The following is a 25,468-nucleotide window of genomic DNA, read 5'->3' on the forward strand; positions in this document are numbered from 1 at the left end:
GAGATACGACCAAGATGAATACTATTATTATTCCTTACCCAAATCCTATCAATTGTCGTCTTTAATGAGAATAAACACCTTAACCAACGTTCATATATAAGATATGATTCAACTTGATTCTAACTTAAATTGTACTCACCTTTTCTTGTTGACTTATCTTTAAAGTGTTAACGTTATAGGACAATATAAACTTGCTTCCCCAACATGAGAGTCTTTCTCACTGTGTTTATCAATCGTTATTGACTTTTAATTTTAAATTAAGGATTTTTTAAAAAAATAACCAGTATTTTCAATTTAAATCCCTAAATAACCTGTTTTTTGTATATAAAAAATAATCATATTTCTTAACTGATGCGCCACTTGAACTGATGCATCCAACTAAACATCAAAGGAAATGTCTAAGCCTTAGCACATGCATGCAAAACCAATGCATGTAGGCGCCACATGCATTGACGCATGCATGTGTGCATATGTGTATGCACCACATGCATTGACGCATGCATGTGTTGTGTGTGTGTGTGGAGTCACATGCATTGGCGCATGCATGTGTTGTATGTTATGTCTGTGTGAAGCCTAGTGTATTGGCGCATGCATGCTTTCGTTCTTCTATATATACCACCCTACACATCTCCCCTATTATTTCACACATCTTATTACCATCCTTTTATTTTCCTTCAATTTCTTCAATCTCCTTCAATTTTGTTTTCTTTAATAATGTCTGAATACATTCACAAGAGAAATATCGATTTAATCTTTTCAGTAGTCGCACCTCTGATAAAGATTCGACTTTGGAATATGTTGCTTGCACTAAAGCGGTTATAGGTAGGTTTTGGATGTCTTTGAAGACAAAGTTCATTGATTTCACAAGATTTGTTGTCATGTGACCCCAACGATTGACCGTTGTCGTACACAACACATGCATGCGTTAATGCATGTGACTCCACACACACAACACATGCATGCGCCAATGCATGTGGCGCCTATATGCATTGGTTTTGCATGAATGTCCCAAGGATAATGGCGCCTCCTCTCTAGTTTATTGCATGTGACAATTCAATTAACGCATCAGTTCAAAATTGTGATTATTTTTGTATTTTTTAAAAAAAAATGATTATTTAGAAATTAAAAATGAAAATAATGATTATTTAAAACAAAAATCAAAATTACGAGCAAAGTATCAAAATTTATAGTAATATTTTACTTTGATGACTCGCATGAACCAAAAGCCCAAAGCAGACGTCTTCCAAGTTTAGTCCCATTTCCATGACGATTCTTAACTTACACCACTCTGCTGGATTTCCTTCATTTCTCAACATTCTTACACTTTCTTCTTCATCCACCATCATTATCAATATGGTTTCTTCTTCAACCCTAATCCTCTTTCTTTCCTTCTCTGCATTCCCAATATGGACACTCTTCTCTTTCTACTCATCCTTTCCCTCTCTTCATCTCCTTCCTTCTCCATCCACAATTTCCATCATCCGTGAGTACTATTAGCTTATAGTCACAATGCATGTTCCATTTTCTCTTTGCAATAACGTTATGTTTCTGTTTTTACAGTTTTCCCATCGTGGAACCTGATCCTGGTCATACAAAACTACGTCTTTCAAGGGAAGGTTTGGAGGCTATTCAGAGAATCAAGAACCCCATTGCATCTGTAGCTGTATGTTTCGCTGCAAATTTAAACCATGCATTTTTTTATTGCTGATTGCTATGTGAACAACACTTGCTTTAATTTTGCTTTTATTAGGTGATTGGGCCGCATCGTTCTGGAAAATCTTTCTTGCTTAATCAGCTCCTCTCTCTTTCTTGTTATGAAGGTGCATCTTTTTAGGGATTTCTCTCTGTTTTCTGTTGTTGCATATCAGTATTTGATAGTTGAATATTTTTTTGTTAGGCTTTGGTGTTGGCCACATGCGTGACGTCAAGACAAAAGGTTTCTTTTATCATGAATATGGATACTTGAATTTATATAAAAATGATTTGTAATTGATTTTATTATCTTTTGGTTTGCATCTTTAGGAATATGGGTTTGGGGAACTCCTATAGAGTTAGATATCGACGGAGTAAGAACTTCTGTTTTTTACCTTGACACAGAAGGATTTGAAAGTGTTGGGAAGTCTAATGTGTATGATGATCGGTAATTGCTGACTATTCATGCATTTTGTGTTCTTTTTTTGTTGTTGAATGGAATATGGTTTTTTAGTAGGCCTTTTCTTGCATTTGCAGGATTTTTGCTCTTGCGACTGTCATGAGTTCTGTGCTTATATATAATTTGCCTGAGACGGTAAGATAATGTCTTCCTCCCCTAATTTCACATTCATTGCTGGTGTTTATCTTGAATTGATTGAGTTTCCGGTTACCTGAAGCTAACAAACTACTGTGGTCTGATGTGGAGAGAAGAAAACCCTACTTTTATCCTATCATTCTAAACTTGTAACCAATGTTGGATTACTTTTGGGCTTTAAATAAATGGACACAAATTGGTTTTCTTTTCAAGAAACCTGACTGAATATAGAATATTACTGGTATCGACTTTGAATTACTTGATGTAGGATGAATAGTCTTGATCTCCTCAGTCAGCACACATTTTTTCAATACAAAGTTAGGTCAATCTCAAATGTTATCATCTTTGTGTATTAGATACGAGAGGCTGACATCTCTCGACTCTCTTTTGCGGTGGAGCTTGCTGAAGAATTTTATGGGAGGTTTGCATCCGGATGGAATTGTTAATCTTATCTAGATTATCAATTTTTTTGTATATTATTTTTTAATGGTCAATTTTCTGTCCTGTTGAAATTGCTTTGTAAACCTTTCCGATTTACGGATACATTATGGTTATTGACTTGTTGATTTGTTTTGCATATCTCAAATAACTGCCATATGTTGAACAGAGTGAAGGTAAGCCAAGGGCCTGAATATTGTCTGCATTGATCTAATCTTTTTTATGTCAAATTGTCGGTGATAGATTGATTTTGTTTGAATGTCTGGATATTTTGTAGGGCAATGATGTGGCCTTTGAACCTGCTAAGCTCTTGTGGCTCATCCAACGAGATTTCCTGCGTAATTTCTTAAATTCTTAGCTCATTTGTATAGTTGTGTTTAATACATCAGTGAGCTGTCTGTCACCTTCAAATCCCATCCCATGCCCTCGGGGATTCTGTAGTCCCCAGTCTGACTGACCATTCCTTTAAAATGCCGTGGTCATTGGGGGTCTCTAGGTCACTGCATCCCTGGCCGATGCATTTGTTCATTGTTTATGATATTATTAATGAAGTCATTCATGAGGTGGTAGTGGCAGCCGCCCGTCGGTTTCATCACTGCCTTGCACTACTCTGCCATTTAGTAATCTGCAGTCGTTGGATTTAATGTTTATTGCTTTCTTTTTCTCTCTTGGGAACTTCTTGTAGTAAGTTAGAGTACCCATTGTAGTCGTTTTTAAATAATTTTTTTCCCATTCGAAGAAACTAAAAATTCACGAGTCATCATATAAGAGATGATTATGAAGCTTTTCAAAGTTGGTCCTTGATCTAATATCTAATCCTCTATGACCAAGTGGTTATAAGTTTGATTTTTGCCGCCTCCATTCTTTTTATTAGAAGTTAAATAGGCATGTGCATTTTCCATGCTTCAAGCCCAAAGGGCTCTTGCATGGGCAGGCATCTATTGTGTGTAGTCTACTGGCTTTTGATATTTTCCTTAGTCGTCTACAGAAGGGAAATCAGTGCAAGAAATGGTGAATGAAGCTCTTCAACGAGTCCCCAATACCAATGGTTAGCACTATTTCTTGCAGCATTGGAGAAAGTTTATTTTTACACAGCCTAATTTCCCCAGTTTCGAAAGCAAATTATCTGACGGAAATTTTTACTATTTAACTGCAGGGGACAAAAATATTGACTTGGTATCTCCTCATCTGGATTTCAATTTTCAATTGCCAGTGAACTATTACTATTCTGAAACAGAAAATTTATACTGAAAGTAAACTTCTTCAGGTTAATCAGATCCGGGACTCGCTTGCTAGCATGGGGGACAACAATACTGCTTTTAGTTTACCACAGGTATATGTTGGTCCGTATATTGAATTATTTTTCATTTCTTACACCCTAAATTCAAATTATGGGTTCTTTATCTAGAATTCTGTTATGTGGAGCTTGATTGTAAACAAATTCAGTTGTTTTACATTTGAAATGATATGAAAACGGAGTTTGTCTACTGATTTCTTCAAGTGCGTGATTTTTAACTGTTATGATATTGTAGCAAATCCTATTGCCAGAATCATATTTGTTTTAAACATATGAAGACAGCAATATTTGATATTTCCGACTTGGTATTAGTTGTGAAAAATAAGAATAAGAAACTTTCTGAATGTGCTTGAGTGTGAGTAAAACACTCAACAACTATGATATTTATACACACGATATAATTAAATACATGTCATGTTTACAAGGAGAAATAAATACTAGTTCAACTTCCTAAATGCATGAATCTAAACATTCATGAACCTAAAGACTTAAATCTTCCTTTTTAATGGGAAACATACAATGAATTTACTCTTTCCGACACTCTCCCTCAAGCTGGTGAATAAGTATTCTCCATTCCTAGCTTGGATACAATTCGTTCAAAATTTGAGCTACTCTCAATCCTTTAGTAAGAATATCCACAAGGTGCCCTTGTGAGGGCACATATGGGGTGTAAATCAACCCACTATCAAGTTTCTCCTTAACGAAGTGTCTATCAACCTCAACATGCTTAGTTCGATCATGTTGAACTGTATTATGTGTTATACTGATAGCTGACTTATTATCGAGCTTCATAGGTCCTTCCCATTTGATTTTCAAATCTTCTAAAATAATTTTTAGCCAAAGTGATTCACAAATGTCTTGTGCCAACCCTGTAGTGGGTCTTCTATCGACCATTGAACCTGCATAGTTTGCATCAATGTAGGCTTCAGGGGTTGAATTTCCATTTATTTTGACAAAATTCCTCTTCCTGGATTTTCCCTTGAGATATCGTAGAATTCTATGAGCTGCTTGTAAATGGATCGCTTTTTGGACAATGTATGAACCGACTAACTATACAACACCTTCGTATTTCTTAATCCCTACTATGCAGGACTTCTTTAATTTCCAACAGATAGGTTACAACATAGTAGGGATTAAAGAAACCAGAGATCTCTCAAATGCTGTAACGTGTCTGTTGGAAGTTAAACAAGTCCCGCTAGTTGGGATTGGGATTAAGAAATATGAACATGTTTATAAGTGAACAGTTTGAGTTCATTGGTTTGAACTTTTGGACCGTGAATTTCCACACTTAAACTTAACAACGGAAACTAATCATCTACTAAACCAGAGCTGTATGATTTAAAAATTATCCTTATACAGCTCTGGCTTCGCTTGGAGAGAGATCTTTGACTTTTTTATCATGATGAATGATATTGTAACACAGGAAGTAATTTATCTTCAATGCATGAATTCAAGCGTCATTTTGAGTAATATTTATTTAGTTTTCTTTGAACCTTTAATTCACTTTCATGGCATGGTGGCGCTCATCTATGTATTCATATGATTTACTAACATGTTTTGATAGAACCTCCTTCAATATTAGAACGTAGTCTTTATTTTATGTTAAAGCATTGCATTGGTTAATCACTCAACAGCCACATCTCCTGAGGACAAAGCTTTGTGATATGAAAGATGTTGAGCTCGATCAAATGTATGTTACGAGAAGGGAGCAATTGAAAGAACTTGTTACCAATATAGTCTCTCCAAAGATTGTACAGGGGAAGACTTTAAATGGGACGGAATTTGTTTCTTTCCTGAAGCAGGTACTTGGCTTCTAAACAGTTTTTCAGAGTTATTCATGCCTTTAATAACAATCTTGGAGGTCCTTTATAATCTCATAGTTATTATACAAAAGAATCTGCAAATCCATCTAGTAGCTAGGACAAAATATAACTGATTCGAACAGCTCACAAAGTAGTTATTCTTTTGTGTTAAAATTTTTGTAGACATAATGTGATGAATATTTTAATAAGTTAATATTTTGGATGCAACGTTTTTTTTGGGCATCTCGATTTGAACTAGTTTGATTTTTTGACATTTTAAATGTAGATAATTGATGCCTTGAACAAAGGAGAGATTCCATCATCAGGGTCTCTTGTGGAGGTTTTCAACAAAGGTATTATTGAGAGATGTCTCAAGTTATACAGTGAAAAGATGGCAACATTGGATCTACCTCTTTCAGAGGAATCTCTGAATGGGGTCCATGATAGGTCTCGAGATGAAGTCATGAAAGTTTTTGATCAGCAACATTTTGGCCATCACCATGCTAAAAAATCAATCATGCAGCTGGATGAACAAATACAAAAGGTGTTGTTTGAATTAATATAGTAAATTGAAAGCTGTAAAATATATTTCATGATTTAGTGATAGTTGGCCCCATGCAGTCTGCACTACCTTATCTTGGTATTATAATCTAATTATTGAAAGCTCAATTTTGTTCGGGAAATCATGCAGATGTATAAGAATGTTATTTTGCAAAACGAGTACCGATCTTCTAAGCTCTGCGAGGCACTGTACACCAGATGCGAGGACAAAATGGATCAGCTTCAAGTTCTCAGACTTCCTTCCTTGGCAAAATTTAATGCAGGTTTCTTGCAATGCAATCATAGTTTTGATCATGAGTGCGTTGGACCTTCAAAGACAAGTTACGCGACACGGATGACGAAGGTTCGATGCAATAATATTTTTAATTAACAATTGAGTTGTTTCAATTCTCCATGAAGTAAATAAACTATGCTAGATTATAAATAAATTAATGCGGCTTGGTAACAATTGGAAATGCATTCTGCAGATGTTAGGGAAGTCTCGGTCTCAATTTATAAAGGAGTACAACCAAAGGCTTTTCAATTGGTTGGTGGTGTTCTCCCTGACTATGGTAGTGATTGGACGTTTTATTGTAAAGTTCATTTTGATTGAAATTGGAGCATGGATACTCTTTATATTTCTGGAGACATACACTAAGATGTTTTGGTCAGTAGAGTCACTTTACTATAACTCAGCTTGGCAGTTTATAGTTGCAACTTGGGAAACTCTTGTTTACAACCCAATCTTGGATCTTGACAGATGGGCTATACCAGTCGGTGTAATGTTGTCAGTGTTTATCATCTATTGGTGGAGTTATGGGAGGAAATATGGATCCCAGTGGCTATTACCTTTATACAGAAGCAATAAGAATGATCTAAATCGATCACGAACAGACTAAATCTATGATGCTGCAGATATAGTTATTCAACAGATGTGTTCCTTTGTTTACATTAGGGTGAAATTGAAACAATTGATGGATTAAACAATGTATATTCATTCATCTGTAAACAGAACAAGATAACCAAATATGAAATTATTTGAAACGCCCCTTATTGAAGTTCTACAGTTTATTATAGAATACATAAAACAATCAGCATAATTGCAATGGCAAGCACGCATTATTCACCATTGTTCAGGTTGGGGTGGTTGTGGTGGTGCCAGCGATGGCAGAAGGAAGAGGCAAAAGATGGAACGACCCGAGGACTAAGAGATATGGAAGAAGAAGAATGGTTTTTAATGAGTTTTCCTTTTTATTTACTTAAATTTATCCTTTTAATTTCAACCATTTGATTTGTTTTCGACATGTCTCACATCTAAAGATTGAAATGGAGTAAATGAAGCAAAGCCGAACTCGAAGAATTTAATGATGTGGATTCTGAAGAAGCATCATGATAATTGTAATTTTGTTCAATCAATTACAAGATGGCATATACAATGTTGAGACAACGGGTGCGACAATATGATATTGAAGGTACGGTGAACAAATAAACAAAATAAATAATACAAATAATTTTTAATCTAGTTCGGTGTAACGTCTACATGACGGTCTCATCTAAACTCTCACAGTTCAAGGTTTTTTTTCCGTCAAATAGCTAGTGGTGCTTGATAAATCAAAATGTTAAACAAATACTCTCTTTCTAACTAAAGGTGTCAAATAGCCTAGTGGCTTGAATTCACCTTTAATTATAATATGTAGTTTGATAAATCATAATTATAAACAAATACTCTCTTTCTAACTAAAGGTAGACGATATCACATAAAATACAAAAGACTCGCTAAAATAAAAATTATAGATATTCTCTCTAAAAGTATCTCTTCAAATAAGGAGAACAATCTCCTTGTATAGAGAGGATTACAAAAGTTTGTAAACATGGGATCAAATTCTACAAACCTAAAGACGAAGTAATTGTTAGTTTTAGAATAACAAATAGGTGGAAGGGATAATTATTCATTAAGAGAATATGGCTTATAAATAGTCTTACAAGCAAAACAGAATCTACTGCTAACAAACTTGAAACGTGGTAATAATCAAAAAGAAACAAACCCTATTCTTCCTAAAGAATAGGTCTTTCCTAAAAACTAGGAATTGCTAAACAAACAAATTACAGCTAATATTTTAATAATAATAAACTTCCTAACAATCCCTCTGAACTTAGCTTACTTCAGTAATATCCGTAACTCCAAGCATCCCACGAAGCTTTTCAAATTGTTCCAATTTCAATGGCTTCGTCATAATGTCTGCAGTTTGATTCTCAGAAGCACAATAGCTCAATTTGATAACTCTGTTGTTTACTAAGTCCCTAAGAAAGTGAAATTTCACATCGATATGTTTACTTTTTCCGTGAAACACAAGATTTTTGGATAGTTGTATAGTAGAACTATTGTCGCACATGATCATAGTTGCTGTTTTTTCCTCGACTTCAATCTTTTCCAACACTCTTCTAAGCCAAACACATTGACACGCACATAAAGTTGCTGCCATGTATTCCGCCTCCGTGGTGGAGAGAGCGACAACCGACTGTTTCTTTGAGGCCCAAGAAATAGCTCCCGCTCCCAATTTAAACACAAATCCGGAAGTGCTTCTTCGATCGTCTAAGTCACTGGCATAATCACTATCAATGAAGGCCACCGGTTTTAGATTGTATTCTTGCTTCCTGTAAAAGATACCCAGATTAATTGTACCTTTTAGGTACCTTAAAATCCTCTTTGTTGCCAGCCAATGTGCCATAGTAGGCCTAGCCATGAACCTGCTTATTAAACTAACACCAAACATCATGTCAGGTCTAGTTACAGTCAAATACATAAGGCTTCCAACCACTTGCTTATACAGAGTTTCATCAACGGTAACACCTCCCTCGTCTTTGCGTAATTTTGTACCCGGTACAATGGGATTTTTCACAGCATTACTGTCCTCCATACCAAATCTAGCTAAAACCTCCTTTGCATATCTTCTTTGACAAATGAATATTCCACCTGCACATTGCTTCACTTCTACTCCAAGAAAATGCTTCATTTTCCCCAAATCAGACATATCAAACTCCAATATCATTGAATTTTTAAACTCATCACACGTGCTTCTATCATTCCCGGTAAAAATTAAATCATCAACATAAAGGCTTACAATTAAGAGTTTACCTCCTTTTGATTTTGTAAATAGAGTATGCACGCTAGAACATCTTTCGAATTCTTCATGTAAGAAATAAGATTCGATTCTGCTGTACCAAGCTCGCGGTGCTTGTTTGAGCCCATATAATGCCTTTTTTAGTTTGTAGACTTTCTCTTCTTCTCCTTTCTTTACAAAACCCTCGGGTTGCTCAACATAGACTTCTTCCTTCAGCTCACCATGAAGAAAAGCGCTTTTTACATCAAGTTGAAAGACCTCCCAACTATATTGTGCAGCTATTGCAAGAATTACACGGATAGTGTCGAGTCTTGCCACCGGAGCAAATACCTTAGTATAATCAATACCATGGCATTATGCATACCCTTTTGCTACGAGCCTCGCTTTGAACTTCTCCACATTACCATCTTCATTTAACTTTGTTTTAAATACCCACTTGACTCCAATAGGTTTGATATCTTTAGGAATCACAGCAAGTTCCCAAGTTTGATTCCTCTCGTGGATTCAATTTCCGATGACATTGCTTCCCTCCATTTTTTTTATTGTACTGCTTCTTCAAATGTTGTAGGGTAATTCTCAGTTACCATCATCATTGCATTCAGATTTTCATCATCAGAGAGACCTTCCCCTGTTTCATAATCTGCCATCCATATTGGTTCTCTTCTTACTCGCATGCCCCTCCCTTCAACTAATTCGTTATCATCAGAACTTGGCTCATTTGGAGGTGAAGTTGTCAGGCTACTTGATTTGTTGGAGCTGCTGTTAGAGATGTTGGAATTGCTGAAAATTCCAGGACTGCCACTCAAGTTATTTGGGCTTGTTTCACCAAGTTCTTCATTTTGATCCGCCACAGTATCTCCTTCATCTTCACACTCTAATATATCTTGCTTTATTTCTTCAACAGATCTGCCCCAATCCCATCCTTTTTCTTCTTTAAAAACAACATCCTTGCTGACAATAATTTTCTTTGAGATTGGATCATAAAGCCTTCATGCTTTTGATTCATCGCTCACTCCTAGAAGAACACATCTTCTGCTTTTGTCGTCTAATTTGCTCTTATTTTGATCTGGTATATGAACATGTACCACACATCCGAAAACTCGAAAGTAATCTACCACCGGTTTTTCATTGCTCCATGCCTCTTCTGGGGTCTTATCTTTAACCGCTGCTGTCGGGCATCGATTCTGAATATGAACGCACCATTTTGCAGCCTCGGACCAGAAAGTTTTGGGAACTTTTCTTTCATTTAGCATGGATCGGACATCATTCATAATTGTCCGATTCTTTATCTCGGCAACTCCGTTATGCTGTGGTGTATAGGCTGCTGTCAATTGCCTACTAATGCCCTGTGATTTACAGAATTCTCCAAACTCATTTGAGGTGAACTCGCCACCCCTGTCAGTCCTCAAACAAGTTATGAATGCACCTATCTCTTTCTCAACATTAGCTTTAAAATGTTTGAAAGTAATAAAAGCTTATGATTTTTCATGTAAGAAATAAATCCAAGTTTTACGAGAATAATCATCGATAAAACTTAGAATGTACCTCTTGCCACTATGGGATGCTGGCTTGATAGGGCCACATATATCTGAATGTACTAGCTGGAGCTGTTTTGATGCCTTCCATAAACTCCTCCTTGGCATTGTATCTCTGTGTTGTTTTCCAGTTAGGCAGGTTATACATAACTCATTAGGAGATTTAAGAACAGGTAAGCCAATCACCATCTTTTTGAAGGCCAATGTTCTTAATCCCTTGTGATTCAGGTGCCCAAATCGATTGTGCCACATGCGCGCCTCTTTCTCTGATACATCTTCAGTTTGCAAACACATGGAATTTCTCTGTGGCATTTAAGCTAACACAAAAAACATTTTGTTTCCACTCATATTAGTTTGCATAATCAGTCCCCTCTTAGAATGATACACTTTACAAGTTCCATCCTGAATTAAAATGGTCAATCCTTTCTCTTGAAGCTGCCCTATACTTAATAGATTCTTTTTAAGCTCAGGAATATAATAGACATCATATATTACTTAGATTATGCCATTTATTTGCACCTTTATACTCCCTTTTGCTACTACCGCCATTCTCGTATCATTTCCAAGCTTCACTGTTCGATTGAAATTTTCTTCCAATTCAAAGAACCACTTTTTGTTTCCTGTCATGTGGTTGTTGCACCCTGAATCCGGGAACCATATCTCTTCTTTCTTTTCTTGATGAATATATGCATATGACATCAACAAAAGTTCCTCTTCTTCTAATTCAGCATAGTTAGCTTTCTTTTCCCAGTCAGGACATTCATATTGGAAATGTCCTAATTTGTGGCATTTGAAACATTCAATGACTGCTTTGTTTATGGGTTGTCTCCCTCTACCTCTGCCACGTCCTCCTCTGAACATGCCTCTACCTCTACCTTTGTTTGATCGATCATCATGAGCCACTTTTAACACATGTTCCTCCTCTTGGTATCCTTGCATTCTTTGTTCATGAACTAGTAAACTTCCATGTAATTCACCAATACTCAAAGTACTTAGATAATTTGATTCCTCTATTGAACACACAACATAGTTAAATTTGATAGTTAAAGATCTAAGTATCTTACTCACCACCATACTCTGCTCCTTTGTCTCACCGTTTGACTTCATTTTGTTCACTAAGGTCAAGGTTCGCCCCAAGAAAGTGTCTACTTTCTCTCCTTCTTTCATGGCCAGCAACTCGAACTCCCTCCTTAATGCCTGCAGTTGTGCCCTTTTCACCTTTGTAGACCCTTGATATTTCCGCTTCATTGAGTCCCAAATTGCTTTTGAGGTTCCCTTGTCAAGAATTGTTTCAAGAACTTCTCTGTCAATGGCCTGAAACAGAAAATTCTTGACCTTTAGATCTTTGAGTTTGACTTCTTCCACCGTCTTTCTCTGCGCCTCGCTTGCCGATGATGTCCCAATTGCTACTGCAGGGATTCCTTCATCAACCAGATTCCACATTTCCTTACTCCTTAGAAAGTTCTCCATCATCATTGACCAATAATCATAATGCCCATCGAACTTGGGAATGGACGGCTGCACAAACTTTTCTGAAGTTGTCATTCTGCTCACACACTTTTAATTTGGCCCCTTGCACAGCTCTGATACCAAATGTTAGTTTTAGAATAACAAATAGCTGGAAGGGATAATTATTCATTAAGAGAATAGGGCTTATAAATAACCTTACAAGCAAAACAGAATCTACTGCTAACAAACTTGAAACGTGGTAATAATCAAAAAGAAACAAACCATATTCTTCCTAAAGAATAGGTCTTTCCTAAAAACTAGGAATTGCTAAACAAACAAATTACAGCTAATATTTTAATAATAATAAACTTCCTAACAGTAATTAATAGAGATATAAATAGATACACTATTTTGAATAATATAAGGATCGTGCGTCACGTATCAGAATGACAACAAAATATAAAAGGGTCAAACAAATGACATAAAAATATTGAAATATATAAATCTTCTTGACAAACAAAATAAAAACAATAATTCAATAGTTCAATAAGTTGCGGGGAATATAAATAAGTTTTAATAATGCATCCATGCTTATTCTGAATTCTCTTGGACAAAATCCTATGTAGCACCGTGTCTGTACCAACATTTATTTTTTAAAAATTATTATTGATGTCGTAGTGCCAATATCGGAATTATTTTTGGCGCGTTCGTGCTTCATGCAAAAAATTAATGAGACTATATAAATCAAAACTAATAAACTAATAAACTAATACTGCAAAAAAATGAATAAAAATAAATAAAATAAAACATAAACCAGAAAATAAATTTAATAGTTAGAAATTAAAAATAAAAAAAAATCAACCAAGTATTAAGTATAGCTCATATTTGTGGATTATAAATTGAATTCTAATATTATATATATTATTTGTTACATTATAATCTTAATTTATAAGATATAAAGGGAATTGATTATAAGCGCTCGATAATCCCGCATTATTAGTTAATTAACAAAGATAAAATCAATTGTGCTTATTGTTAACATGCGCTAACAAAGATAAAATCAATTGTAACTGATCAAATTTCTCAAGGGATACTTCAAAATTCATCATCTTATGCATATATGATCTACCATGAGCCTAAAAAGTCAAGAGGATTTCATGATAGCAAGTTGGTTGATGGTGGTTGGTCAGATGATTTCATCTAATCAAAACTGTGTCCCCCTAGACCCTATCTCCTACAATTTTCACCATATGAAAATGTTTCCAAGATGAACGTTACTCTAAATGACATTCCAAACAACTTTCATGTTAAGACCTAGAGCTAGGTTTGCTTGGAAAATCATTTTCTATATTGAAACATTATAGGTCATTTTGTCTAAACCCTAATTTGAAAGTCAACTTCCCAAGGCCATAACTTGCTCAATTTTTATGATATGAAAGCTTTCCAAGTTGCACAATCAAATTTAAGATGTCTACTTCAACTTTGATGTATGGAGTGAAAGCTAAGTCAACTTTTATGAGCATATGATATGAGGATACATTATAGGTCATTTTTGACCTATACCATTGAACAAGTGATTTTCCTCAACTTCAAAAATACATATTTGTATCATTCTAAATCCAAATGACATGAACTTTGTGACCATTTTAAAGTATTTTGAAAGAGCTACAACTTTGATGAAGAAACTTTTCTAATTTTGGAGCTCACATGAAAAGTTAAGTAAGGTGGAACATTGAGATATATGACTTGACACTTAGAAAATTTTTCAACATGTTGAAATTTCCTAACTTCCACCTTAAACTTCACCTTGATCCAAGTTCTAAATGGAAAAGTGTTCAGCATGAGAGTTGTTCCCCTTGATCTTAGCTTTCCAAAGAGTCCTATTTCATCCATTTTGGACAAGGTTTTCTAGGGTTGCGCATGGTCTTAACAAGTTTGCGTCAAGTGGAAAGATCAAATGTTCAAAACATCACATAGCATTGCCTTGCCATTCAAGCTTCATTTCAACTTCATTTCAGATGTATTTTTGGACCAAAATGGATTGCTTCATGGGCCTGTACATGCCCATGCAAACATGTGCATGACATTGCCAAATTTGGAAGCAAATTCAAGTGTGTAAATAACATTCCCAATTACTATAAATACAAGCCCTCTGAGCTCATTTGAAGGATCCCTTATGCGCCATCTTTTCCCCCTATTTTCAAACCCTCACAATTCAAAGGGAAACCTGAGAATTTTCAATATGAAAATTGAGTTTGAATCTCACTGTTTGGAGATTCAAAAACTCCAGGATCCAAAGCTTTGTTCCATTTCCAAACTACTTCTGCAAGTTCCCTGAGTGTGATCAAGCAAGGATTGAAGCAAGCAAGATCAAGTTCTACACAACATTGAAGGTATTTTCTAGAAATTTTCTTCTCTTTAATTCTCACTTAATTCTCATCAATTCTCTTGGATATTTGGTTGGATGAAGTCCTACCGATGTAGGCAAGAAGATTGAGTTGCTTTGAGGTCAACGAAGCAACTCAGTTGACACACCTCAAAATTCAAATCCTTATATCTTTCTATATATGTGGAATTAGTTAAAATTGAGGTCAGATTCGTGCTCTACGCTATTTTTTTTCTTTCAGATCATGTCCTCCTTTTTCATTTATGTGATGGTGATGACTGAACCAGTCCGACGAGGTTTGCCTGAGAAGGTGACCAGAGGTTTAGCGCTGGTGATGTGCTGGACAGGTTCTGAGCCACATGATCAATTTAAAATGTTTTAATCTCACGCGTTGGTTTTAATTACCATCCATATGGCGCATTGACTTAAGTCCATGGTGGAAAGCGCATTGATGACCACTTGATCTGCCACCTCAATTAATGAGGGAGATCAAGTGGTCCACGTTTTTTTGTATTTTTTTATTTTCATTTTATTCCTTTGATTTTCATTAATTCATATTAATCTTAATATTGATCCAAAAAGTATGAGAGTTTCACCAAAAAAATTTAAATAAAATCCTCTTTCATATTTTGAATTAAAATTATTTTTTGGATCATTATTAATATTTTCCATAATTTAATTGATTTTGTGAATATTTTTAATTGTTTAAAAATACTTTTAAGTCTCTAAAAATTCTTTAAAAAATTCTCCAAGGTCCTTTGACCTTGTTTGACCTATGATAAATCTCATGGCTATTTATTTGGCGTTTTGATGAGATTTTAGGAATTTGACAAATCATATTTAATTTAATGCATTATTTTTAGTATTTTTAAATTGAATAAATGCCAAATAATTGTGTTGAGCCTTTTTTATTGTTTGTATGAGTTTGACTTGTGTTGTTGGGCCTTGGTCAAGGTTGATTTGACTTTGCTAGGTTAAGATCATTGGATTTAAGGGATTGATGGAATGTACATTCCATCTCCCAAAATGAATGAATGATCTTAATTTGGTAAAAGTCCTCCTTTGTCCAATTTAAGTTTTGATCTATTCCCCTCCCTCTTCATCCTATTCCCCTTCTTTATGCATTCATATCATGGACCTATGATATCTCAATATCCTAAGACTAGTTGATTGAAAAATCAACATAAGTATGGAGGAGATTATGCCACCTCTTTTGCATATTCTTTTTGTCTGTGGTATTTTTCATGAGCATAATCCATTATACTATGTCTCTAACATGCATTAAAACAAAAATTCCATTGTCCGACCTCAAATAGTTGTGACTTCTACATAAGTCCAATTACGATTGCTTAACATATCGCTAAATTTTTGACACAAAAGGCATAGCATTCTAGTTAGTGAGATTGTAAGTCTCCCCTCTTTCATGGTATTGTATGGAAACTTGGCCTTTTTCCTTCCTTTGGAAGATGTCTTGGTTCAAGGTTACATGCTTGTGATAAGTGGGTTGAGTGTTCTCCAAAGAATGACTTAAAACAAAAAAAAAAGTAAAAGCAATACTAACTTCTAACTCATTAACAACTAACATTTAATTTCAAGTTATTTACTTTAATGTACTTTATTTTTAAGCCTTATTCATTTGTCATTATTCACACCATTCTAATTGTTTATGTTAATGTCATTTTCACTTTGTCCATTTGGACCATATTTTGTGACATATTTTGCTTGTGTATCTTGTGTTTGTTTGTATGGTCTTTGGCCATTAATGTACATAATAAGAACAAAAAACCCTAAAAAATATCTTGTGTGGACTGTTGGTTTGATTTGAGACAATTGGACTTAGAATTTAGGCAACACTCCTTATGCATAGGACTTGGCCAATGCCAACTTTCATGTAACCAAGTGCTTCTAATCTGAAACTTCATCTGATATATCATTAAAGATCCATTTGATTTCATTTGTAACATGATCATTGTGAAGCTATTATTTTGAACCTGTGACTTTTGGCATTGTGGAATTCATCTGCTACATGGGAAAATTTGAAGAAGATCATGGAATGGCTAAGCTTGGATGTGGCTATCTTTATTTGATGCCTTGCTCTTCAAGTTAATATTGTGTGCATTGTTTGTTGCTTGATTCTAATGTCCAAGGGAATTTGGGTTTCTATATGACATTCTTGTCTATTGGATTGCAGCCCATTGGTTAGATCTTTTCAACTCTTAACTTTTAATTTTGTGCTTAGGATTAGTCTCTTCATCTCTTCCACGTCTCTTTAATTTCAAAATCTCTCTCTCCTTTTTAAAACTTCTTTGTTTGTACTTGTTTCTTTAAACTTAGACCATTTTTGCAAACTAGAAACTTTGGTCTTATGCCATTGCCTTTTCAAACTTCTTTTCTCAATCAAACTTGTAAATAAACTTAACTATACTTGACTTAAAACTTTTCAAAAGCCAAAAATAACTAACTCATTCAAACCATTTTTAGGCCTTTGTGCCTTTCAAACTAAATTTTTTTAAAAGTAATGCATCCACTTTGAAATTTGTATCACGGACTATGAGGTTTTGATCTCTCATTTTTATGTTGGTACGTAGGCACAAGTCTGAAGGTCTTGTCAAACACAAAAATATAATTAATGAATTCTTTTCTCATCCCATCATTCTATTTGTTTGTAAACATCATTTTATACAAAATACATATGCACACAAGAAAGGACACCCTAGGAGTACCTAGGACACTTTGGATGCTAACACCTTCCCTCTATTTAACCAACCCCCTTACCTGTAATCTCTGGCATTTTATTAGTTTTGATTTGAAAACTTCTTATTTTTTGGGTTTTGTTCGTACTTTTCCCCTTTCCCTTGGAAACAATAAAGCGCGGTGACAACTCTTGTTATTTGATGTCTTGATTATCCATAGCTTGATGATCAGGAATTTACTGCTACAGATGGGAGATTTACAATCTCACTTACTAGAATGTTATTCCTTTAGGATCAAATTTAGCTATATGTTAAGCAATCGTAATTGGACTTATGTAGAAGTCACAACTATCTGAGGTCGGGGAATAAAATTTTAGGTGTTAATGCATGTTAGATGTTTGGTATGATGAACCAAACCACTAAAACATACCGCAAACTAAAAGAAAAGATCAAGAGGGGTGAACCTATCTCATTTATACTTGTATTGGTTCATCTAACACAAGGTCATTGATGAACGAATTAGCCTTTAGATATTAGAGATTTCATTGGTCAATGAAAGGAATGGGAAACAATAGGGATGAAGATAAAGAGGGAAGGGAATGAGAGAAACACAAATTGGTCTTGGAAGGAATTTTATCAAATTAAAACCATTCGTTCATTTTGGGAGATGAATGTACATTTCGTCAATTCCCTAAATCCAATGGTTATAATCCAACAAAAGTTAAATAAACATTTACCAAGGCCCAAACAAATAGTCAAACATCACAAGACCATAAAAATGGCTCAACATAATTTTTACACAAGTAATCAATTAAAAATCAAATTAAAAATGCACTAAAATACAATTTAATTTAGACAAAACCTAAAATCTCTTCAAAATACCAAACGAATGGCCAAGACATTTATCCTAGGTTAAACAAGGTCAAAGGAACTTAGAAAAAAAAATCAATATTTTTGAAAAGTCAGAAGTATTTTTAAACAATTAAAAATATGCACAAAAACATTTAATTCATGAAAAATATCAAAATAAATCCAAAAAATAATTTTAATTCAGAATATGAAAGAGAAAAATATTTAAAGATTTTTGGTGAAAGTCCCATATGTTTTGGATTAAAAATGAAATTAATATGAATTAAACAAAATAAAAGCATTAAACGTAAAACCATAAATTAAAATAAAAATAGAAAAAACAAGGGCCATCAGATCTCCCTCATTAATTGAGGTGGCAGATCTGATGGCCAAAACGCGCGCTCCATCATGTACCACAGTCAACGCGTGTACCGCGTGGTAATCAGAAGCGAAGGCCATGATTAGAACATGGGAAAAGATCAGATGGTTCAGGACATTGTCAACACATCACCGGAGCTAGGGCTTCAAATTTCTTCTCCGGTGGACCTCACCGGACTGGACCACCACAACCCACCATGGAAATGGAAAACAAAGACATGAATTTAAAGAAAAAATGCCCAGGAGCTCGAATTTGGCTTCAATTTTCTCCAACTTCAAGTATATCAAAAGATCTGGGATTTGAATTTTTAGGATTATGAACTGAGTTGCTTCGATTTGACCTTAAAGCAACTCAAACTTGTTGCCTACATTGGTAGGACTTCAACCAACCAAAAATCACAAAGAATAGTGAAGAATTAAGAGAGAGAGCCGAAGAGATGAAAATTCTAGAAAATCACCTTCGAATGAGTTTCAACCTTGCTTGATCTTGCTTCCAATTGTCCTTGGCTTGGCTTCAGAAGCTTGTAGGAGATGAATATGATCAAGGAAAAGCTTGGACTCTTGGAGTTTCAATATCAAAACAGAATGAGATTTGAAGCTCTATTTTCAAATGAAAACCTTCAAGATTATCGTTTAATGGTGATAATTTGGATTGCAGGTACAAAGCTTGGGCATGAGGTCCTCAATTTTGAGCCATGAGGGTTGTATTTATAGGCATTCCAATTCATTTCTACACACTTCCAAAATTTTCCAAATTTAGCAATTTGCCTTGCATGCTTGCATGGGCGTGTGATAGGCCGATCAAGTGATATATTCAGGTCCAAAATCACCAATGTGCAATGCTGAAATCATGTCATGTGGTCATGCAATGGAGATTGGAAAGTGTATGTGAAATTCATCCAAATGGACCTTTGAAACGAACCCATGCACAAGTCCTTCATTTCTTGGCCAAATAAGATGATATTAGACTTTTTGGAAAAGTGAGATCAAGGAGAACAACTTTCATGTTGAACACTTTTCCATTTAAATCTTGGATCATGATGAATTTTGAGGTGGAAATTTGTAAAATCAAACATATTTGAAAATTTTCTAAGTACAAAGTCAAATGTTCACTTCTTCCACCTTGAATAATTTTTGTTATGGGCTTCAAATGGAAAAACTTCCTTCATCAAAGTTGTAAATATTTCAAAACTATTCAAGTTGGTCACAAATTTGACATCATTTGGATTTGGCATGAAGGAGTTATGTATTTTAGAAGTTGAGGAAAATCACTTGTTCAATGGTAGTGGTCCAAAATGACCTATAACGTTTCCTCTTGGAACATACATTTGCAAGTTGAATTCGAACTTATTCCAAACATAAAAGTTGGAGAGGACATCTTGAATTTGATATTGGATTTTGAATTGATTTCATATCATAAGAGTTGAGAATGTTATGGTCCTTGGAAGTTGACCTCCTAATTAGGGTTTAGACAAAATGACCTATAATCTTTCACCATAAAAAATGACTTTCCATCATGGAAGTTTTTTGAAATGTCATAAAGAGTAAATTTTCTCTTGGAATCATTTTCATATAATAAAACGTGTAGGAGATAGGGTCTAGGGAACCCCAGTTTTGACCAGTTGACTTTCTCTGGTCAACCACCATGACCCATCTTTCAAACTTGATATTCTCTTGATATTTGGGACACATGGAGGATCATATATGTGTAAGATGATGTAATATGAAGTATACCTTGAAATATTTGATCAAATGGTGAAGAAACTTGTTGAGGAAGTCACACAAGATACCCAGATGAATTAGGGCTTCCAAGGCAAACAAGCTTCAAGCTCTTGATGATTTCTTGATCAAAATGATATGTGAACACCATGGGGATCCATATATAATGTCTAGAGTCAATCTGAACCATCTCTTGATTAATTTCCTTGCATTGAGGGTCTCAACCCTAGATATGAGCTTGGTGGAACATGGGTGAACTCACACACTACCTACAAAAGCAACAAACCATACATTGACATATTTTTGTATTTTGGTTGGTAAATAATGAAAAACAAAGTATGATACAATCAAATGTGCTTGGTGATCTCTCCCAATGAAAATCCAATGAATGAGGGGTAAGTAGGATGCCAAGGTGTGATCCCAAAGCCAATGCATATGATGAGATAGCATGAGGGATCTTAGGGTCAAAATTGGGGTCTTACAAAAGTCACAGAGTTGAAGTATTGGGTAACGAGTGACTGAAAATGTACCGTTTGAAACCAAAAGTCAAGGTATATTGGAATCCATAGGAGAAATGGAATTCGTACCATAGAGGGAAACAAGAATCTTGGCCAAAAAGAAGGAATTAAATATTCTGGGACAATCCAAACAACTCTAGGTACGAAAGCAGACTATTCATTAGACGTCCTAAAAGGATGTATATGGGTATCAATAGAAAGTGTATTTCTATGTCAAAGTAATAATATGTCACTGGGTGAACGATTTATGATCGAAGGTAGGTTATGGATTATGAAGGATATGAATGGTACCCTAAGGCGGAAGAGGAATAATTAGGAGTATGCTCGCCAAGGATTCGCATCCTCGTGCCTACGTATTCTCATTGTGCAATTAGAAAGTCAGAGTAATCGTAGTTCGGAACTACGAGAACAAGGAAAAATAGATATACAGTGGTGAAAAGTATAACTTTCCCCAACAGAATGGTATCAAGGGAACTCACGAAAATAACTGGCTTCGAACCCAAGAGAAAAACTAGTATGAACCAACAAGTAAGGGCCTACAACACTGTATTGGAACGACCAAAAAAAGATTGAATTAAGTGTTTGATTGCATAGCACAAACAACTCTTGGTTCACAAGAAGGACTATAAATTAGGCATCCTAAAAGGTTGAGTATGAGACCCACAAGAAAGTATTGTTGGGTGCAAGAAAGAATATATCACTTGCCGGGGGAATAAACAATTCGAGATCAAAGGAAAATAATATCTTGGATCCATGAAGGAATAAACTTTGAACCGAAGAGCGAAAGAGGCACTGACTAGGATGTGGAGGAAACTAGGCATACCCACTCCTGTCACCCCAAATTAAATGTTTGGGGACAATCCAAACAACTCTTGATTCACAAGGCAAACTATTCATTATGCGTCCTAAAAGGATGAACATGGAAACCAAGGAAAAGTAATATCCAATCTTAGAAAGATGGTATTGATTGATGAATGAAGAATGATCAATTAATAAATAGGGTAGCTTACAAAGAAACTGGGTTCTCCTGCCTACGTATCCTCATTGTGCAATAAGGAAATCAGAGCATTCGTAGTTCATCCCACTAGGGCTGAAAACAAGATGATTAGAGGCAAAAAAAATGTGATTGAATGATTGAATAAAAAAGATTAGAAATGAATAGTGAGTAATAAGAGACCTGACAATCGATTGATAAGAATCACACTAAAGTCTATGAATAAGGGCTGACGCTTTGAATATTTGGGGCCTACACCCCATACATAAAGTCTCTCTAGACAAGGATGGGAGAAACTCTGTCTCATCATTCCTTACTACTTAAGGCTCGTAGCGTATGATACTTCTTTTGACTGACAAGTTGTTGGTTAAGAATCTTAATTGTTGATCCTTGTGTTGATGTTGATTTTGTATGAAGAAGACTTGGTAGTTTAATCGATTCGAATTATACTAAAGTTTATGAATAAGGGCGAACACTTTGAATATTTGGGGCATATGCCCCATACGCAAAGTTGCTCTAGACAAGGATAGGAGAAACTCCGTCTCATCATTCCCTATTTCGTAAGGCTCGTTTCGTACAATTGGAATCGTATTTACCAAGTGTTGACCTTTGATTTGTCTTGTATAATCCGTTGCTTGATGTGACTGAGGATGCCTTGATTGAAGATTCTGACTTGAGGCCTCGAGCTCCACAGCTTAGAAGAAAAGTCTTATTAAGTGACCAAGGGTCTTTTGGTCACTCAAATTAGACGGTAGGATTATACAAGTTCAAAGCATTTAATTGATCAACATTACTTTTGATCAATTTGAAAATGGTTTGAAGGTATGAATCATGGGAAGAAAAGCTTGCTAGGGCGTATGGCCCAAGCCTCCCAAAAAAAATTCAAAATCGGGTTCACAAACAGTCCAATACCCATACTCAACAATATCACTGAACCTAGCCTCACATTCAACCAAAAAAGAAAAGAACTCAGGTTAATCGTGGAAAGAAAGACTCACCATCGGCGCCGTAAAATCGTCCACGGTGGTCACGCGAGCAATCTGATTCGCCGTTGTTGTCATGTCGTCTGTGTCGTGGCTATGCGTTGCGAGCGATTTTTGTTGTCCTGAGATGAAGCGAGTGAAGAATGAAGCTCTTTGATTCGTGCCTTGCCGTTGTTGATTCATGGTGATGATCTTTCTTGCTCCGAAGAATGAAGAGAATCGTTTTTTACTCTTCAGGTGAATCCAACATGATGAAGGTGAAGGTCCTCAATTCCCCATTGGCCTTGCGCATTTGTTTTCTGTTATATTGTGATAAGATTTTCAATTCTCTGGTTTTTTCTCTGTTCCCATCTTGTTGTGCATGTAGTGAATCAATATGAAGAGTGAAACGTTGTTGATTCATTATGTTGCAGAACAAAGATGAAGATGTTCCTTTCAGATTCGTGCGTTGCATCATTGTGTTGAGTGAATGATGGCGGCGATGCTCCGATTCGTGCCTCCAAAAAAATGGGAGCAAGTGAGAATCAAATCCTCTCCTTCTTTTGTTACGTGTTTCCGTCTTTGATTTCTTCTTCTCCATCCAATTTTTCGTTCATGCTTCTTCGTGGACCCGTTGTGAGAGTTGTTTTTTGTTGGTTTTGGAACGAAGAAGTTGAGTATGTCGATTGAAGGGTTGAGAGTGATAAGTTCTGTTAAGGTTTTTGAAGCGAGAGGTTAGAAGTTGTTAGAGTTTCTGTTGGAATTGTTGACAGTTGGCCCTGTTGAGAGGTGATTGAAGAGTTGGTTACGATTTTGCCAATGTGATTGTTGGAGGAGGATTATATGAAAAATTACCAGTTGGAAGCAATGGAAGGAGGAGTTAGAAGAGGGTTGTTGAAGAAGTTAGAGTTGGTTCTGTTATCAGTTGGGAAGAGGAGTTTGGTTGAATGGTTATCAGTTTGAAGTTTTGTTAGGAAGATTTTGGTGGTTGAGAATTTGTAACTGAATTGGGAAAGCTTATTATTTTTCTATTAAAAGTTAGTTGAGTTCTGTTAGGAAACAGTTAGTTGGAAGCTTTGATGAAATGAAGTGAAATTCTCAGTTTTGGTTTTTGATGATTGGAATCCATTATGCAGGTTCTTGTAGATTTTCTTATGAAGGTATTTTAGGAAGGTTCAAATTTAGTTAGTAGGGATTGTTGTTATTTCTCTTATATGAAGGGTTATGCTTAGGTTGTTATCATGAGTTGAATATGCCCCTTCCATTTCAATTTTTTTGCAGGTATGTTTTTATAAGTTCTGAAGGATTCTATTAGGTACTATTAGAGAGTTTCAAATGGTTAAGAGCAGTTACAGGTTCTGTGAGATTTTTTCAAGTAATGTTAGTTGAAATGACCATCCTTAATTGTTAATACCTTTTGCTTTTGATAGGGTTTTCTAATTTGGCATGAATATGGGAATTAGGGACATGGTCAAAAAAAATTGGATTGATTTATGGTATGCTAGATGTATGAATTTGGTGTCTTGAATATGCACATCAAATAGAATTCATGACTTTCTTATGTTTCCTTTGTTTTATAGGTATTGAATCGTGTTGGACATGTTGATCATGTGGAATTGGATGCAAGGCTATGAAGTGTAGATTGGATTGCTTGGAAAAACTTGCTTAGACAGGTCATTATTGTAATCTTTGTTGTAACATGAAATGAAATATGTGAATTGAAAATGGATATAATTGGACATGAAAATGTATGTATGAAAATGAGTTTGGAAGTGTTTGGAAGTTAAATATTATTGAATGTTATGAAATGAGTGTACGTACTATCTTTATTTGAAATGAACTATGGATGGAATATGGTTTAATTAGAATATGGAAAGTTATATGGCTTGACCATTTGAATTGTGTTGGTTTGTATGCACTTAAAAGTGACTTGAATTGAGAAACATTGGAATCGGTTGGTGATGGATTTTGCATGACTGTTGTAGCATGATATATGGAATCTTGAAACATGTAATGCTTATGAAAAAGGCTTGAAAATCCACTTATGATTTCAATATGACTTTATGATCACTTTTTATTATATCTATGAGATGTTTCCTGGAACTAAATCAAGTGAAATAAACATGGTTAATGCCATTTTCTAAAGTAAGTTCTAATCACCAAATCATTGAAATAAAGTGATAATGATGTGAATATAATGTACCGTAGGTTTAGAATGATCACAATTTGGATGGTTGACTTTGGTCAACTGGTGGACCAAAAGGTCAACAATTGTAAGAAAGGTGTATTTTCTTATGGACAGTTGAATATATACCACAATGCCTCTGAAATATCACATGCTATGAATCAAACCAGATGAATGTCAACCAAGCAACATATCATGACCATGCAAAGCTTTGAATTAATCCTAATCAATGAATTAAGACCACGAATCTTCTAAGCCCGTGAACCATCCATAATGGACCAAATGAATTAGATGAAACCTTAATCTTGAGTGCA

The 25,468-nt window shown here is 35.2% G+C and overlaps 1 protein-coding gene across 1 annotated transcript; it reads left to right on the forward strand.

Annotated features, from left to right (window-relative positions):
- Positions 1-1,219: 1,219 nt before the first annotated feature.
- Positions 1,220-7,417, forward strand: LOC127097093 (uncharacterized). The gene is made up of 16 exons (XM_051035602.1): positions 1,220-1,483; positions 1,561-1,663; positions 1,751-1,820; positions 1,898-1,936; positions 2,023-2,140; positions 2,230-2,287; positions 2,644-2,708; positions 2,895-2,901; positions 3,003-3,063; positions 3,714-3,773; positions 3,882-3,901; positions 3,993-4,058; positions 5,657-5,824; positions 6,111-6,368; positions 6,516-6,728; positions 6,853-7,417. The coding sequence occupies exons 1-16, from the start codon at positions 1,407-1,409 to the stop codon at positions 7,261-7,263; spliced, it is 1,794 nt and encodes a 597-aa protein (XP_050891559.1). The 5' UTR covers positions 1,220-1,406; the 3' UTR covers positions 7,264-7,417.
- Positions 7,418-25,468: the final 18,051 nt, after the last annotated feature.

This window comes from Lathyrus oleraceus, chromosome 6, assembly GCF_024323335.1.
Source record: "Lathyrus oleraceus cultivar Zhongwan6 chromosome 6, CAAS_Psat_ZW6_1.0, whole genome shotgun sequence".
Lineage (NCBI taxonomy): Eukaryota > Viridiplantae > Streptophyta > Magnoliopsida > Fabales > Fabaceae > Lathyrus > Lathyrus oleraceus.

Coding starts and splice junctions, on each gene's coding strand:
- LOC127097093 (XM_051035602.1), top strand. CDS start 1,407: ATGGACACTCTTCTCTTTCTACTCATCCTTTCCCTCTCTTCATCTCCT. Junction 1,937..2,022: donor GCGTGACGTCAAGACAAAAG/GTTTCTTTTATC, acceptor TTGCATCTTTAG/GAATATGGGTTTGGGGAACT. Junction 4,059..5,656: donor CTGCTTTTAGTTTACCACAG/GTATATGTTGGT, acceptor ATCACTCAACAG/CCACATCTCCTGAGGACAAA.